Raw genomic sequence first — 11,721 nt, 5'->3', positions numbered from 1 at the left:
GTATATAACAAGGTATTGAGATAAACTTTTGTTATTGACCAAATACTTATTTTCCACTATAATTTGCAAATAAATTCATTAAAAATCCTACAATGTGATTTTCTGGAGAAAAAAAAATCTCATTTTGTCTGTCATAGTTGAAGTATACCTATGATGAAAATTACAGGCCTCTCTCATCTTTTTAAGTGGGAGAACTTGCACAATTGGTGGCTGACTAAATACTTTTTTGCCCCACTGTATTTGGTTAACAAACAGGTCTCCTTGTCAACAGCAAGCAAGACCAAAAACATCTACCAATACACAGTCTGGCATTTGTCCATTAAGTAGAACTTTCTACTGGTCATTTGCTTCATTCTTTGAGGAGTAATTATGTAACATATGAGCTCACTACATTTAACATACTGTATTGTAGCTCACAATGACAGGTCCAATCTCTCTAGCCATATCTGGTACACTTGGTCATGCAGGGTTGGAGACTGTAACACAGACTGAGAAAGTAACTGGAATTTACAGATAAACAAAAAGGAGAGCAGTCGTTGATAATATCAATCAGATCGATCCAGTTTAATACAATCATTCAGGGAGACACCTCCAGAACAGAAGCATAGAAAATGTCCAAAGGGGCTCTTGGAGACAGAACCTTCCTATTCTAATCAGACAGTACCAAATGTTCTCTAAAATATCAGCCAGAGAGGCTTGGAGTCAATACAAAGACAGTGACTTTGCCGGCTGCTACAGAATCACTCAGTGTTCATAATGTCATCAATACAATAATAATCTGTGTGTTCTCGGTCCTTGTACCTTCAGTAGCTCAGGTCTAGTGACCATCAACCCATACAAAAGTGAGTCTCACAAATAGAACATTGGAAATCATGTGTATTATAGAAAGGGAAAACATATAAATATGCTAATCATTGTGTTAATTACTGTTAACTGAATATTCACTTTATTCATCTGAAATTTTCCCATTACCCACACGCACACAGGGCAATGTTCTACTCTGATTTACGCACACCACACCCAAATGCAATAAAGGTCCATCATAAATCTATACACTATATAGGTAAATCATACATCTATGCACTATAAAGGTCAATCATAGATCTATGCACTATAAAGGTCAATCATAGATCTATGCACTATAAAGGTCAATCATAGATCTATGCACTATGAAGGTCAATCATAGATCTATGCACTATAAAGGTCAATCATACATCTATGCATAATAAATATTTAATAGACAATTGAACCAGATGGGCATGCACCTTCACACTTCTTTAGAACTCTTCTCTAGAACCTTTGCAACATTCAGAAGTCACCTCAGAGACACCTTGCTCCATCTCTGAGGGAATTAGCCCTAACCTCTTTCAGTCATTCCTACATTAATGTACTGTACCATAGGATGAAACACTAATTAAAAAATGTAATGTCTCCCTTCCTTACCTGCATACATAAACTAACAGTGTGTATGTAATGAAGACATGACATTCACACTGGGTTTTCCAAACCCTTCTTGTTTTTTATTTTCCTGAGTATTGAGAGGTACAGTGAAGTGAAGGTGGTTGTAGGTGGGGAATGTTATGAGCTGCACAACGATGATGTGTATGGGTGTGTGTGCATCACGGCAAGCATGAGGGAGGGAGGGAGGGAGGGATGGAGGCTGATAGTCTAGTCCAAGTCTTCATTTTGGGGCCTCTGTGATTCCACACAGCTTCCTGATAAACAACAAAGAAAACAACAACAACAACCATTCGTTATCAATAGCATGTGAGCACCCAGTAACCACAGAACTACATGACACACAGTACACCGTGACCATAGAAGTCTTTCATAATGGTGACCACAAGCCTGTGTTACTGGGTGTGTGTGAGTGTGAGTGTGCCTGAATGCCTGAGTGTGTATCTGCTCTTTACCGTCCTTCCTCATTGGTCTGGTCCACAAAGGCACACAGTGCCTTGTCCCGCTCCAGAATCTGCTGTTTCAACACCTGGATCTCCTCCTGAGCTTTCTTCTTCTGTGCTTCTTGATCATCTAGAGGGGGAGCGAGGGATAATGAGAGAGGGGTGGAAAGCGGGAGGGTAGGAAAAAAGACAGAAGGAAATGGGTAGATAAGGAGGAAAGGGTATTGAGAGAGAGGTGGTAAGGAGGAGAGAAAGACATGGAGGGAAATGGGGAGGGCAGGAAAAAATGTATTGAGAGAGAGAAAGGTTGTGAGGTCTGGGGTCCACTCAACAACCAAGAATTCACAAAATGGGACAAACACCAAATTGAGACTCTGCATAGAGAATTCTGCAAAAATATCCCCCGTGTAAAATATAAAACACCAAATAATGCATGCAGAGCAGAATTAGGCTGATCCCCTCTAATGATCAAAATCCAGAAAAGAGACGTTAAATTCTACAACCACCTAAAAGGGAGCAATTCATGGCTGAGCTGACGGTATCCCATCACTGCAGTAAAATAGCCATCGTACCTTTAACTTTCTGAAGGGCCGCCGACGCGTCAGTCTTCTTTTTCTCCGCATCGGCCTGAGGAGAAAAAAAGAGGGGAGATGAGGAAGATGAGGAAGATGAGGACCGGTATTAGAAGCATTGTGGGCCTTATCTAGCTAGGCCTTATTAAGGGCTACATACGGCATACAATGAGTCCTTCATAATATGCACTTTGTTTAAAGTGTGACTAATCCTTTTTGTGACTAATAAGTGAGAACAAAATGTAATTCCTGACTGATCACTGCTAAGAGAATACCTGGCAGAATTCCTCTCACATGCCACTCAACACAAAACATACCTTCAGAAAGTATTCACACCCCTTGACTTTTTCCAAATTTTGTTGTGATACAAAGTCAGATTCAAATAGGTTTTAATTGTACTTTTTTGCCAACGATCTACACAAAATACTCTAATTCAAAGAGGAAAATAAAAAAGTAATCATGGAAAAATAAACCACTAATATATCTTGATTAGATACTGTACGTATTCAATCCCCCTGCCAAAACATGTTAGAATCCCCTTCGGCAGCGATTACAGTGTGAGCACACAGCTTTGCACATCTGATTGTACAATATTTGCCCATTATTCTTCAAAACATTCCTGAAGCTCTTTCAACTTTTTCATTGCTAGACAGCCATTTTCATGTCTTGCCATAGATATTCAAGATGATTCAAGTCAAAACTGTAACTAGGCCACTCAGGAACATTCAATGGCGTCTTGGTAAGCAACTCCAGTGTATATTTGGCCTTGTGTTTTAGGTTATTGTCCAGCTGAATTTGTCTCCCAGTGTCTGTTGGAAAGCAGACTGAACCAGGTTTTCATCTAGGATTTTGCCTGTGCTTAGCTCTATTCCAAACATTTTTAACATAAAAAACTCCCTAGTCCTTGCCGATGACAAGCACACCCATAACACGATGCAGCCACCAACATGCTTGAAAATATGAAGAGTGGCGATGTGTGGTGATGTGTTGTGTTGGATTTGCCCCAAACATAAAACGTTGTATTCAGGAGAAAAATGTCATTTTTCCTCATTATTTGCAGTATTGCTAAAGTGCCTTAATGCAAACAGGATTCCTGTTTTGGAATATTTTTTATTCTATACAGACTTCCTTCTTTTCAATCTGTCCTTGAGGCTAGTATTGTGGAGTAACTACAATGTTGTTGATCCATCCTCAGTTTTCTCCTATCACAGCCAATAAACTCTGTTTTAAAAATCACAATTAGCTTCATGGTGAAATCCCTGAGCGGTTTCCTTCCTCAACAGCCACTGAGGACGCCTGTATCTTTGTAGTGACTGGGTGTATTGATATTGGTTCAAAATGTAATTAATAACTTCACCACGCTCAAAGGTGTCCTACCAAAAGGTGTCCTTCTTTGCGAGGCACTGGAAAACCTCCTTGGTTTTGTGGTTGAATCTGTGCTTGAAACTCACTGCTGTACTGAGGGACTTTACAAATAATTGTATGTGTAGGGTACTTAGATGGGGTAATCATTATGTGGGGTAATCATGTTAAATAAACACTTGTGGCACACAGAGTGAGTCCATGCAACTTATTATGTGACCTGTTAACCCTTTAGAGTCGATTCAATCTAATTATCATAATATAAAAAAATCCCCATCCAAATCTGTCTGTTTAAGATAGAGATACTGTATGGGCTCTGTCTCAATCCACTGCATCCACCTTGCGCATCTGCAGTTGAAAGTGGCAGAGCTACAATGCTGTTTGTCAGATCAGCATACATCCCGAAAATCGGTCTCCTCACGAAAACTTCTGTAGTGTCCGAACAAGTGTCATCTGAACGTAACCCTGTAACGGGTCAAAAAATGAATGGAAGTATGTAAGTAGTTTTGTGCCCCAATTTTTTTTTCCTGAGCTTTCTGATATATCCTAGATATAGGACAGACACATCAAAAACGTATTCCTTATTATTTATTTTTTGACTGTCTGTTTTGCCATTTATGAATGCGTTATTCAATGCGTTTCTATGTGCTATATTTTTCTTTATATACCTAAAGATATAAACAATTCCAAACAAATTGCTAAATAATCCATGGTATGACCATCTTAAAACAATTAGCTTAGCAGGAGCAGATTTTTACTCCTGAACTTGTTTAGGCTTGCCATAACAAAGGTGCTGAATACTTATTGACTCAAGACATTTCAGCTTTTCATTTTTATATATTTTTTACAATTTCAGAACACATAATATCATTTTGACATTTTGAGGTATTGTGTGTAGATCAGTGACACACAATCTCAATTGAATCCATTTTAACTTTAGGTTGTGAAACAACAAAAAGTGAAGGAGTTTGAATACTTTCTGAAGGCACTGTAATATATCCCATGTCAGTTTACCTTCTAGTGTGTGTAATCTGCCACAGTGGTGAATGATGTGGTGATGTGGTAATCAGATCAAGTTGCCCTCTATATGAAACACAAAACATTAACACACCCCACCTGATATACACCTCTACATGTAAAAATGTACGTATTACCTTGACTAACCTGTACCCCCGCCCATTGACTTGGTACCGGTACAACCTGTATATAGCCTCGTTATTGTTATGTAATTTTCTTGTGTTACTTTTGATAGAACATTTTTACTTGAGTTTATTTGGTAAATATTTTCTTAACTCTTCTTGAACTGCATTGTTGGTTAAGAGGTTGTAAGGAAGCATTTCACGGTAAGGTCTACTACACCTGTTGTATTCGGCGCATGTGACAAATAACATTTTATTTGATGGTGATCGTGAATACAGGGCCCTTACATGAGGGTTAGGAGGACTAATGAATCTACAGAAAATAAGTCAACTGACCATCAGCATATCCAACACTCCCACTGTGAATTTGTGAATAGTGAATTTGACCTATAAACATATCACAAGCCAGTCTGTTGCCAATGGTTTCACAATGGATAGGAAGATTGTTTTAGTGCTGCCTTTGTTTCAGTGTTCTAATTCCTAATTCTCTGGTTCTGTGTCTCTGGTGAGACTTGGTACAGGCATTCTGTTAATGGATTATTATAGACCATAACACGAGTATAAACAGTGCTGTAACTTCTCTATGTAGCAGGTGTCTGTTTGCATAGTATGTGTGTGTGTGTGTGTGTGTGTGTGTGAGCCTACCTTCTCTGTATGACAGGTCTTTAGACTTTTGTCCGCCTCGCCTGTGGCTTTAGCAGACTGCTCCTTCTTCTTAGTCAGCTCCTCTCTCTTGGTGTTGATGGGCTCCAGCTCACCATTCAGCTTCTGGATCTTCATCTTGACCTGGACGATGTCGTTCTCCTTCTGCTTGACCTGAGAGGAGCTCTCCAGAGCGCGGGCTTTAAGACCCTGCAGAGTCAGCTCCTGGCGGACCGCCTGGTACATCAACACCACCATCACACCCACGGCCAGGAACACTAGCGCAGACACAGCCCGCATACTGCTGGGACAGGACAGAGAGAAGGAAGGAGGTAGAGAAAGAGAGAGAGAGATGAGGCTCAAGTCAGGTCCAGTTTGTCTTTCTTGCCTGCTGTCTTGATTGGTCACTCCTCAACCATCCCCGTAGTCAGCCTGTGTGTGTTGGAGAGTGTGTGTGTTCACATTCCCTCCCTCTGGTTGCTGATGGCAGTCTGTCCACCTGTAACTGGTTCGTCCTGCTAGGCAGAATGTTTGGTAGACAAAGATAAATCTACTTCCTTGTTTAACTCCCACCGCTTTTATCTCCCTCCCTCCCCACTTCTCTCTCCCTCCCTTCCTCTCAAGCTCTCACCTTCTGTTTCAGGGGTCATGTTTAATTACTAACAGATGCTCTCTCTCTCTATTGTTTATCTCTCTTTCATTTGCATTTAATTTCTCCTCCCTCTTCCTCTTAGAGGGTACACAGACAACCAGAGATTATGAAATTGTTCCATGTAGTAAGTCATCATTTAGGGTGCAGTGTGTGCTATGGTGAGATTTAAGATCATTAAAGTTCATATTCAGTTTAGAGTGATTAACACAATGTTTAGCATATTAGTATATATTATGTTCCTTCTGTAAAACACATGATTTCCAGTGTATGTGACACTCAAGGTGCGGGTTGATGGTCACTAGACTTGATACTGAATGTTATGGATTATTCTCATATCTGTTGATAGTGATTAACGCCAGACTGGATGTACAAGGACCGAGGACACACTGATTATTCATATTGTATTGATGACATTGTGTAAACACTGTATGATTCTGTAGCAGCTGGCAAAGTACCAGCCTTTTGTTTTGACTTCCTACCAGCTGGCTGGTGTTTACTCTGGTGCTGTCTGATTAGGATATAAAGGGCCTGTCTCCAAGAGGCTGGTGTTTACTCTGGTGCTGTCTGATTAGGATATAAAGGGCCTGTCTCCAAGAGGCTGGTGTTTACTCTGGTGCTGTCTGATTAGGATATAAAGGGCCTGTCTCCAAGAGGCTGGTGTCAGAAAGTCAGACACTGATGTGGTTTTCCAACAGCAAGGCTCAGTGCAACATGGCAATGTTCCCATTGTTTATAAAAGTTGTTCTTTATTATGTCAAAATAAACATGTCTCCAACCCCCATATCACACACTCACAAACTGAAAATATACAGTGCATTCGAAAAGTATTCAGACCCCTTGACTTTTTCAAAATGTTGTTACGTTACAGCCTTATTCTAATATAGATTACATTTTTTTCTCTTCAATTCATCAATAAGCATGCACCCTGTAAGGAAGTCCAGGATCCAGTTGCAGAGGGAGGTGTTTAGTCCCAGGGTCCTTAGCTTGGTACATTTCTATATTTCCTTAAATTCCAAGATGGAGGCGCCTTAACACAGCGCCACATGTCAGTCATCTACTGTATATACATTATTGGTTGTAACGTAATGCACCAGATAAGATTTTTTTATTGACTTTACCAACAATTTTGCTCTGCTTTTTGTTTTCCTGTAAATTCCTAGTTACTTGACAAGTTACTGGAAACATAGCTAGTGTGGCCTGACCTCAAACTGGCAGAGCTTTATAGGTTAATAGGTTTGTCATGACTAAATGTTTATACTGGAACTAAATCAAAGGTAGTCGTAGCCTATAGGCTAGGGCGTGTTTAACAAATGATGATATCATTCCTAATTCGAGTTGCGCATGTTATACAGTATTATCACGTTACCTTTTTACGTTTATATTCCCTTGAATTCCGGAGTGCATTCATCCACTTACTTCCGCGTAGCAATGCCAGGTATGCTAGTGCTATCTGGGAGCCTTGGGACGTCCATACCCTAAATCCTAACCTTAAACCCTACCCTTACTCTAACCTTAACCATAATCCTTACCTAACCTTAAGCATTATTAACCAACTTCAAAGGGAGGTAAGCCAGTCCCAAGGATCCCGGATAGCATGGACCGTGACAGGTGGGCGGGCATGGGGATGGTTTGAGTGAAGCGCTCTCCAAAAGAAAAAAGAAGAAGAAGAAGTGCGCTCTCCGCGGAATCGACAGAAGCAGATTTTTCTGTTTTTCAGGGATATAGTGGATATAGTATTTTCAACCTGACTTCCGTTTCACCTGAAAACTGAAGCACGGACTCCACTCAAGTACAGTGGGTGGCCACCTGTCCTTTCACACTCCATTGGTACTTCCGCTGTAAGTCTGCGAGGACGTCGTCAACACTTCTGCGGAGCAGTCGACAGGGACCAGCGAAAACGACTGTTCCTTGGTCAAACTCCACGGCATGATGAAGACACAGGGTGTGTTGGTGGGGGTGTCTCTGCTGACTAGCGTAGCTCTGCTGGGACTGATAAACGTGCGGCGGAAAGAAGAGATGAAGGAGCAGAAACATGTATCGTTCGAGACGATTAAACTGCGTGTGACCAGAGACGTACTGGGAGAGTACCAACACGAGGTGATCAGAGCTCACAACCTGCTGGACAAGACCAAGGCTCAGGTGGATACTCTGGGGTCAGAACTCCCCCCACTGCAGGCTGCAGAGGCCAAGAAGAAGAGTGAACTGGAGGCATGCCAGGGAGAAAAGGTAAGGAAGGAGGCGTATGTCTGGGGTTTAGAGTGTACACAATTGATTTTGTGTGTGTGTGTGTGTGTGTGTGTTCTTTCTCTCTCCTGTCACAGAAACATGTTGCTGATGAGGTGGGTGCCATTGAGGCAGAGAACAGTAACTCTAAAAGTGAGTGTTTAAACACCTGAAACTATGGTTACATCAACACTGTTCTGAAAGGCTCTTCGCCTTATTACTGATACGACTATGATAACATGTATGATAGTTCACTGCTCCTCAATGAAGTGGATGTCGATTAAGACAGCTCCCCGCACCTCTGATTCAGAGGGGTTGGGTTAAATGCAGAAGACACATTTCTGTTGAATGCATTCAGTTGTGCAACTAACTAGATATCCCCTTTCCATTCACAGTGAACTATAACATAAAAACAGGTTTAAAACCGGTCCATGACCAGTTCTAGGTGCAAGGTTTTTCTCTTCTAAATATTTTGGTGGATGAGAGACATCTTGTGGTGGAATAAGCTCATTGCAGGTCGCTGGGATTAAGAGTAGTATTCTGTATATGCGACTGGTTTTACTGAATATGTTTTATTCACTTACCTGTCTTCTAGTATCCCTCTGTCTCTGTCCTGTAGCCTCTAGCTTCATGTTCTGTCTCTGTCCTGTAGCCTCTAGCTCCATGTTCTGTCTCTGTCCTGTAGCCTCTAGCTCCATGTTCTGTCTCTGTCCTGTAGCCTCTAGCTCCATGTTCTGTCTCTGTCCTGTAGCCTCTAGCTCCATGTTCTGTCTCTGTCCTGTAGCTTCTAGCCCCATGTTGTGTCTCTGTCCTGTAGCCTCTAACCCCCTGTTCTGTCTCTGTCCTGTAGCCTCTAGCTCCATGTTCTGTCTCTGTCCTGTAGCCTCTAGCTCCATGTTCTGTCTCTGTCCTGTAGCCTCTAACCCCCTGTTCTGTCTCTGTCCTGTAGCCTCTAACCCCCTGTTCTGTCTCTGTCCTGTAGCCTCTAACCCCCTGTTCTGTCTCTGTCCTGTAGCCTCTAACCCCCTGTTCTGTCTCTGTCCTGTAGCCTCTAACCCCCTGTTCTGTCTCTGTCCTGTAGCCTCTAACCCCCTGTTCTGGCTCTGTCCTGTAGCCTCTAACCCCCTGTTCTGTCTCTGTCCTGTAGCCTCTAGCCCCATGTTGTGTCCTGTAGCCTCTAGCCCCATGTTGTGTCCTGTAGCCTCTAGCCCCATGTTGTGTCCTGTAGCCTCTAGCCCCATGTTGTGTCCTGTAGCCTCTAGCCCCATGTTGTGTCCTCTAGCTTCTAGCCCCATGTTGTGTCCTGTAGCCTCTAGCCTCTAGCCCCATGTTCTGTCCTGTAGCCTCTAACCTCCTGTTCTGCCTCTGTCCTGTAGCCCCATGTTGTGCCCTGTAGCATCTAACTCTGTCTGGTCCTGTAGCTGAGTTTGAGAAGCAAAAGGCTGCCTGGGAAGCAGAGATGACGTCTCTCAAACAGCAGGTGGCGCAGCGCAGCAAAGTGTGTGTCTTTGTGAAGAAGGATTCTGTAGAGGGAAGGTAAGAGACTGGGACTGGAGTCCTGAACATGGAACACCTCTATACATGTCCATCTGTATGTATACCTGTACACCACAGGCATATGGACACTTCACACACTAGCTCTATCTGTCTCTGACTCCCAAAGGAAACTGTGTGGAGATGAACCGCCTAAACAAGAGGCCGCTCCAAAACCAGATGCCCCCAAACCAGAAGAATCCAAACCAGATGCTCCCAAACCTGATTCTCCTAAAGAAGCCCCTAAACAAGAGGCCGCCCCCAAACCAGAAGAACCCAAACCTGAGGCCCCAAAGATGAGATGAGCAGAGCTGGGTATCTTTTGTTCTCTTTTTCTGTTAGCATTCCACTGATTGGTTTTCTCTTGATAGCATTAGGAAACAGCTTATAGCAGTGAAGATACATGTTATTATGTAGAAATGCCAGATAAGATGCAAAAACACCATCATAAAAAAAGTCTTCTATCATTTAAAAGGATAGTGACACTGTATTTGACTGAAATACTATCTTTTGAGTCTTGCTGTCTGGGACTGTATTAGAGTTGACTGTGGTGTCAGTATGATGTTGTTAACCAGCTTTATGATGTCCTAGTTATTATCCCCATCTCTCATTGTTGACAGAGGTGTGTGCATGACAGATGTGTGATCCGTCTTCTCTGGAACAATGTCTCATCTGTCAATCAGGATGTTGGTTCTATTTGCCTTTTATTGTGTGAAGGATGACTGACTCTTTCATTTTGACCTTTTGTTTGTTTTTAGGGATGGGCGAAGAGAACGGGAAGAGCAACGTGGAATCAAAGAAAAGACATAAGGAAGGCAGATGAAAAATGAAGACCTTCTGCAGGACATTTCTCTGTTCCTTTTTAAACTCGTTAGAACTTGTCCTTCATGCTACTTTAGAGTGTCTATTAACTACCATCTAACATGAGTGGATATTGAATAGTTTTTGTTAACCTTGTCCATTCCTCTCTCTCAGTATGACCCTCCCTCAGGGGGTGTTTGTGTGTGTGATTTGAACAAATGTGTATGTGTCACCAGTATCGACCAATTGGAAAGTCCAGAGCCTCGCTCTGTCACTCCTCATCATCCTCACTCTGTTACCCGGGTGACGGTATTATGCAGTGGTGGCGACCATAGCATGGACAAATCAAAAGTCCTGGATTAAACTAATGGTATTTCTGTTAAGTCTGATTCTGATGTAATAAAGCTTAACCCTAAAGGAAAGTTTTGAATGTGTGAATGTGGATTTTAGTAACTATTGATACAGGACCATTTCATATTTAATGTGAGCACAAACATTGGCATTGTTTACTGTATGTTCTGATTCCCTCCATCTGTAAACATTTCAAGACAAATAACTAATAACAGCTGCTGGAGATCTGTTAGAGTATCACAATGATGTAAAACTCATATAGAATGACGTCACCTCAAATGATTGGCACCCTTGATAAAGATGAGCAAACAGTACTTTATAATACAAATATTAAGCTATTGTGTATATTGCATGCTCAAATAAAATATTTATAGTACTACAATTGCTCAGAGAAAAATATTTTGTTGAACAATTATTTCTTTTTTTGTGTCAAAAAATGTGTCAAAGTTATTGTCACACCTGCTTTCAATGCTTTGTGTACCCACACCTAGCCAGGATAATGTCTCAGCCTTTTTCTGGGATGTTTTATGAGATTGAAGGATCTT

General features: G+C 41.7%; 2 protein-coding genes across 2 annotated transcripts; one reads left to right on the top strand and one right to left on the bottom strand.

Moving 5' to 3' along the window:
* Positions 1 to 542: 542 nt before the first annotated feature.
* LOC139420719 (probable DNA double-strand break repair Rad50 ATPase) lies at positions 543 to 7,714 on the bottom strand. The gene is made up of 5 exons (XM_071170952.1): positions 7,635 to 7,714; positions 5,620 to 5,917; positions 2,474 to 2,528; positions 1,914 to 2,031; positions 543 to 1,715 (listed from the first exon to the last, which is right to left on the bottom strand). The coding sequence occupies exons 1-5, from the start codon at positions 7,670 to 7,672 to the stop codon at positions 1,682 to 1,684; spliced, it is 543 nt and encodes a 180-aa protein (XP_071027053.1). The 5' UTR covers positions 7,673 to 7,714; the 3' UTR covers positions 543 to 1,681.
* A 190-nt stretch (positions 7,715 to 7,904) lies between these two features.
* Positions 7,905 to 11,247, top strand: LOC139420708 (histone H1-II-like). The gene is made up of 5 exons (XM_071170943.1): positions 7,905 to 8,494; positions 8,590 to 8,644; positions 9,913 to 10,027; positions 10,155 to 10,339; positions 10,783 to 11,247. The coding sequence occupies exons 1-4, from the start codon at positions 8,195 to 8,197 to the stop codon at positions 10,327 to 10,329; spliced, it is 645 nt and encodes a 214-aa protein (XP_071027044.1). The 5' UTR covers positions 7,905 to 8,194; the 3' UTR covers positions 10,330 to 10,339; positions 10,783 to 11,247.
* Positions 11,248 to 11,721: the final 474 nt, after the last annotated feature.

The sequence above is a fragment of the Oncorhynchus clarkii genome, chromosome 2 (genome assembly GCF_045791955.1).
Source record: "Oncorhynchus clarkii lewisi isolate Uvic-CL-2024 chromosome 2, UVic_Ocla_1.0, whole genome shotgun sequence".
NCBI lineage: Eukaryota > Metazoa > Chordata > Actinopteri > Salmoniformes > Salmonidae > Oncorhynchus > Oncorhynchus clarkii.
Note: the sequence above shows the minus strand (reverse complement) of the source record. Positions and strands in the feature narration are given on the sequence as shown.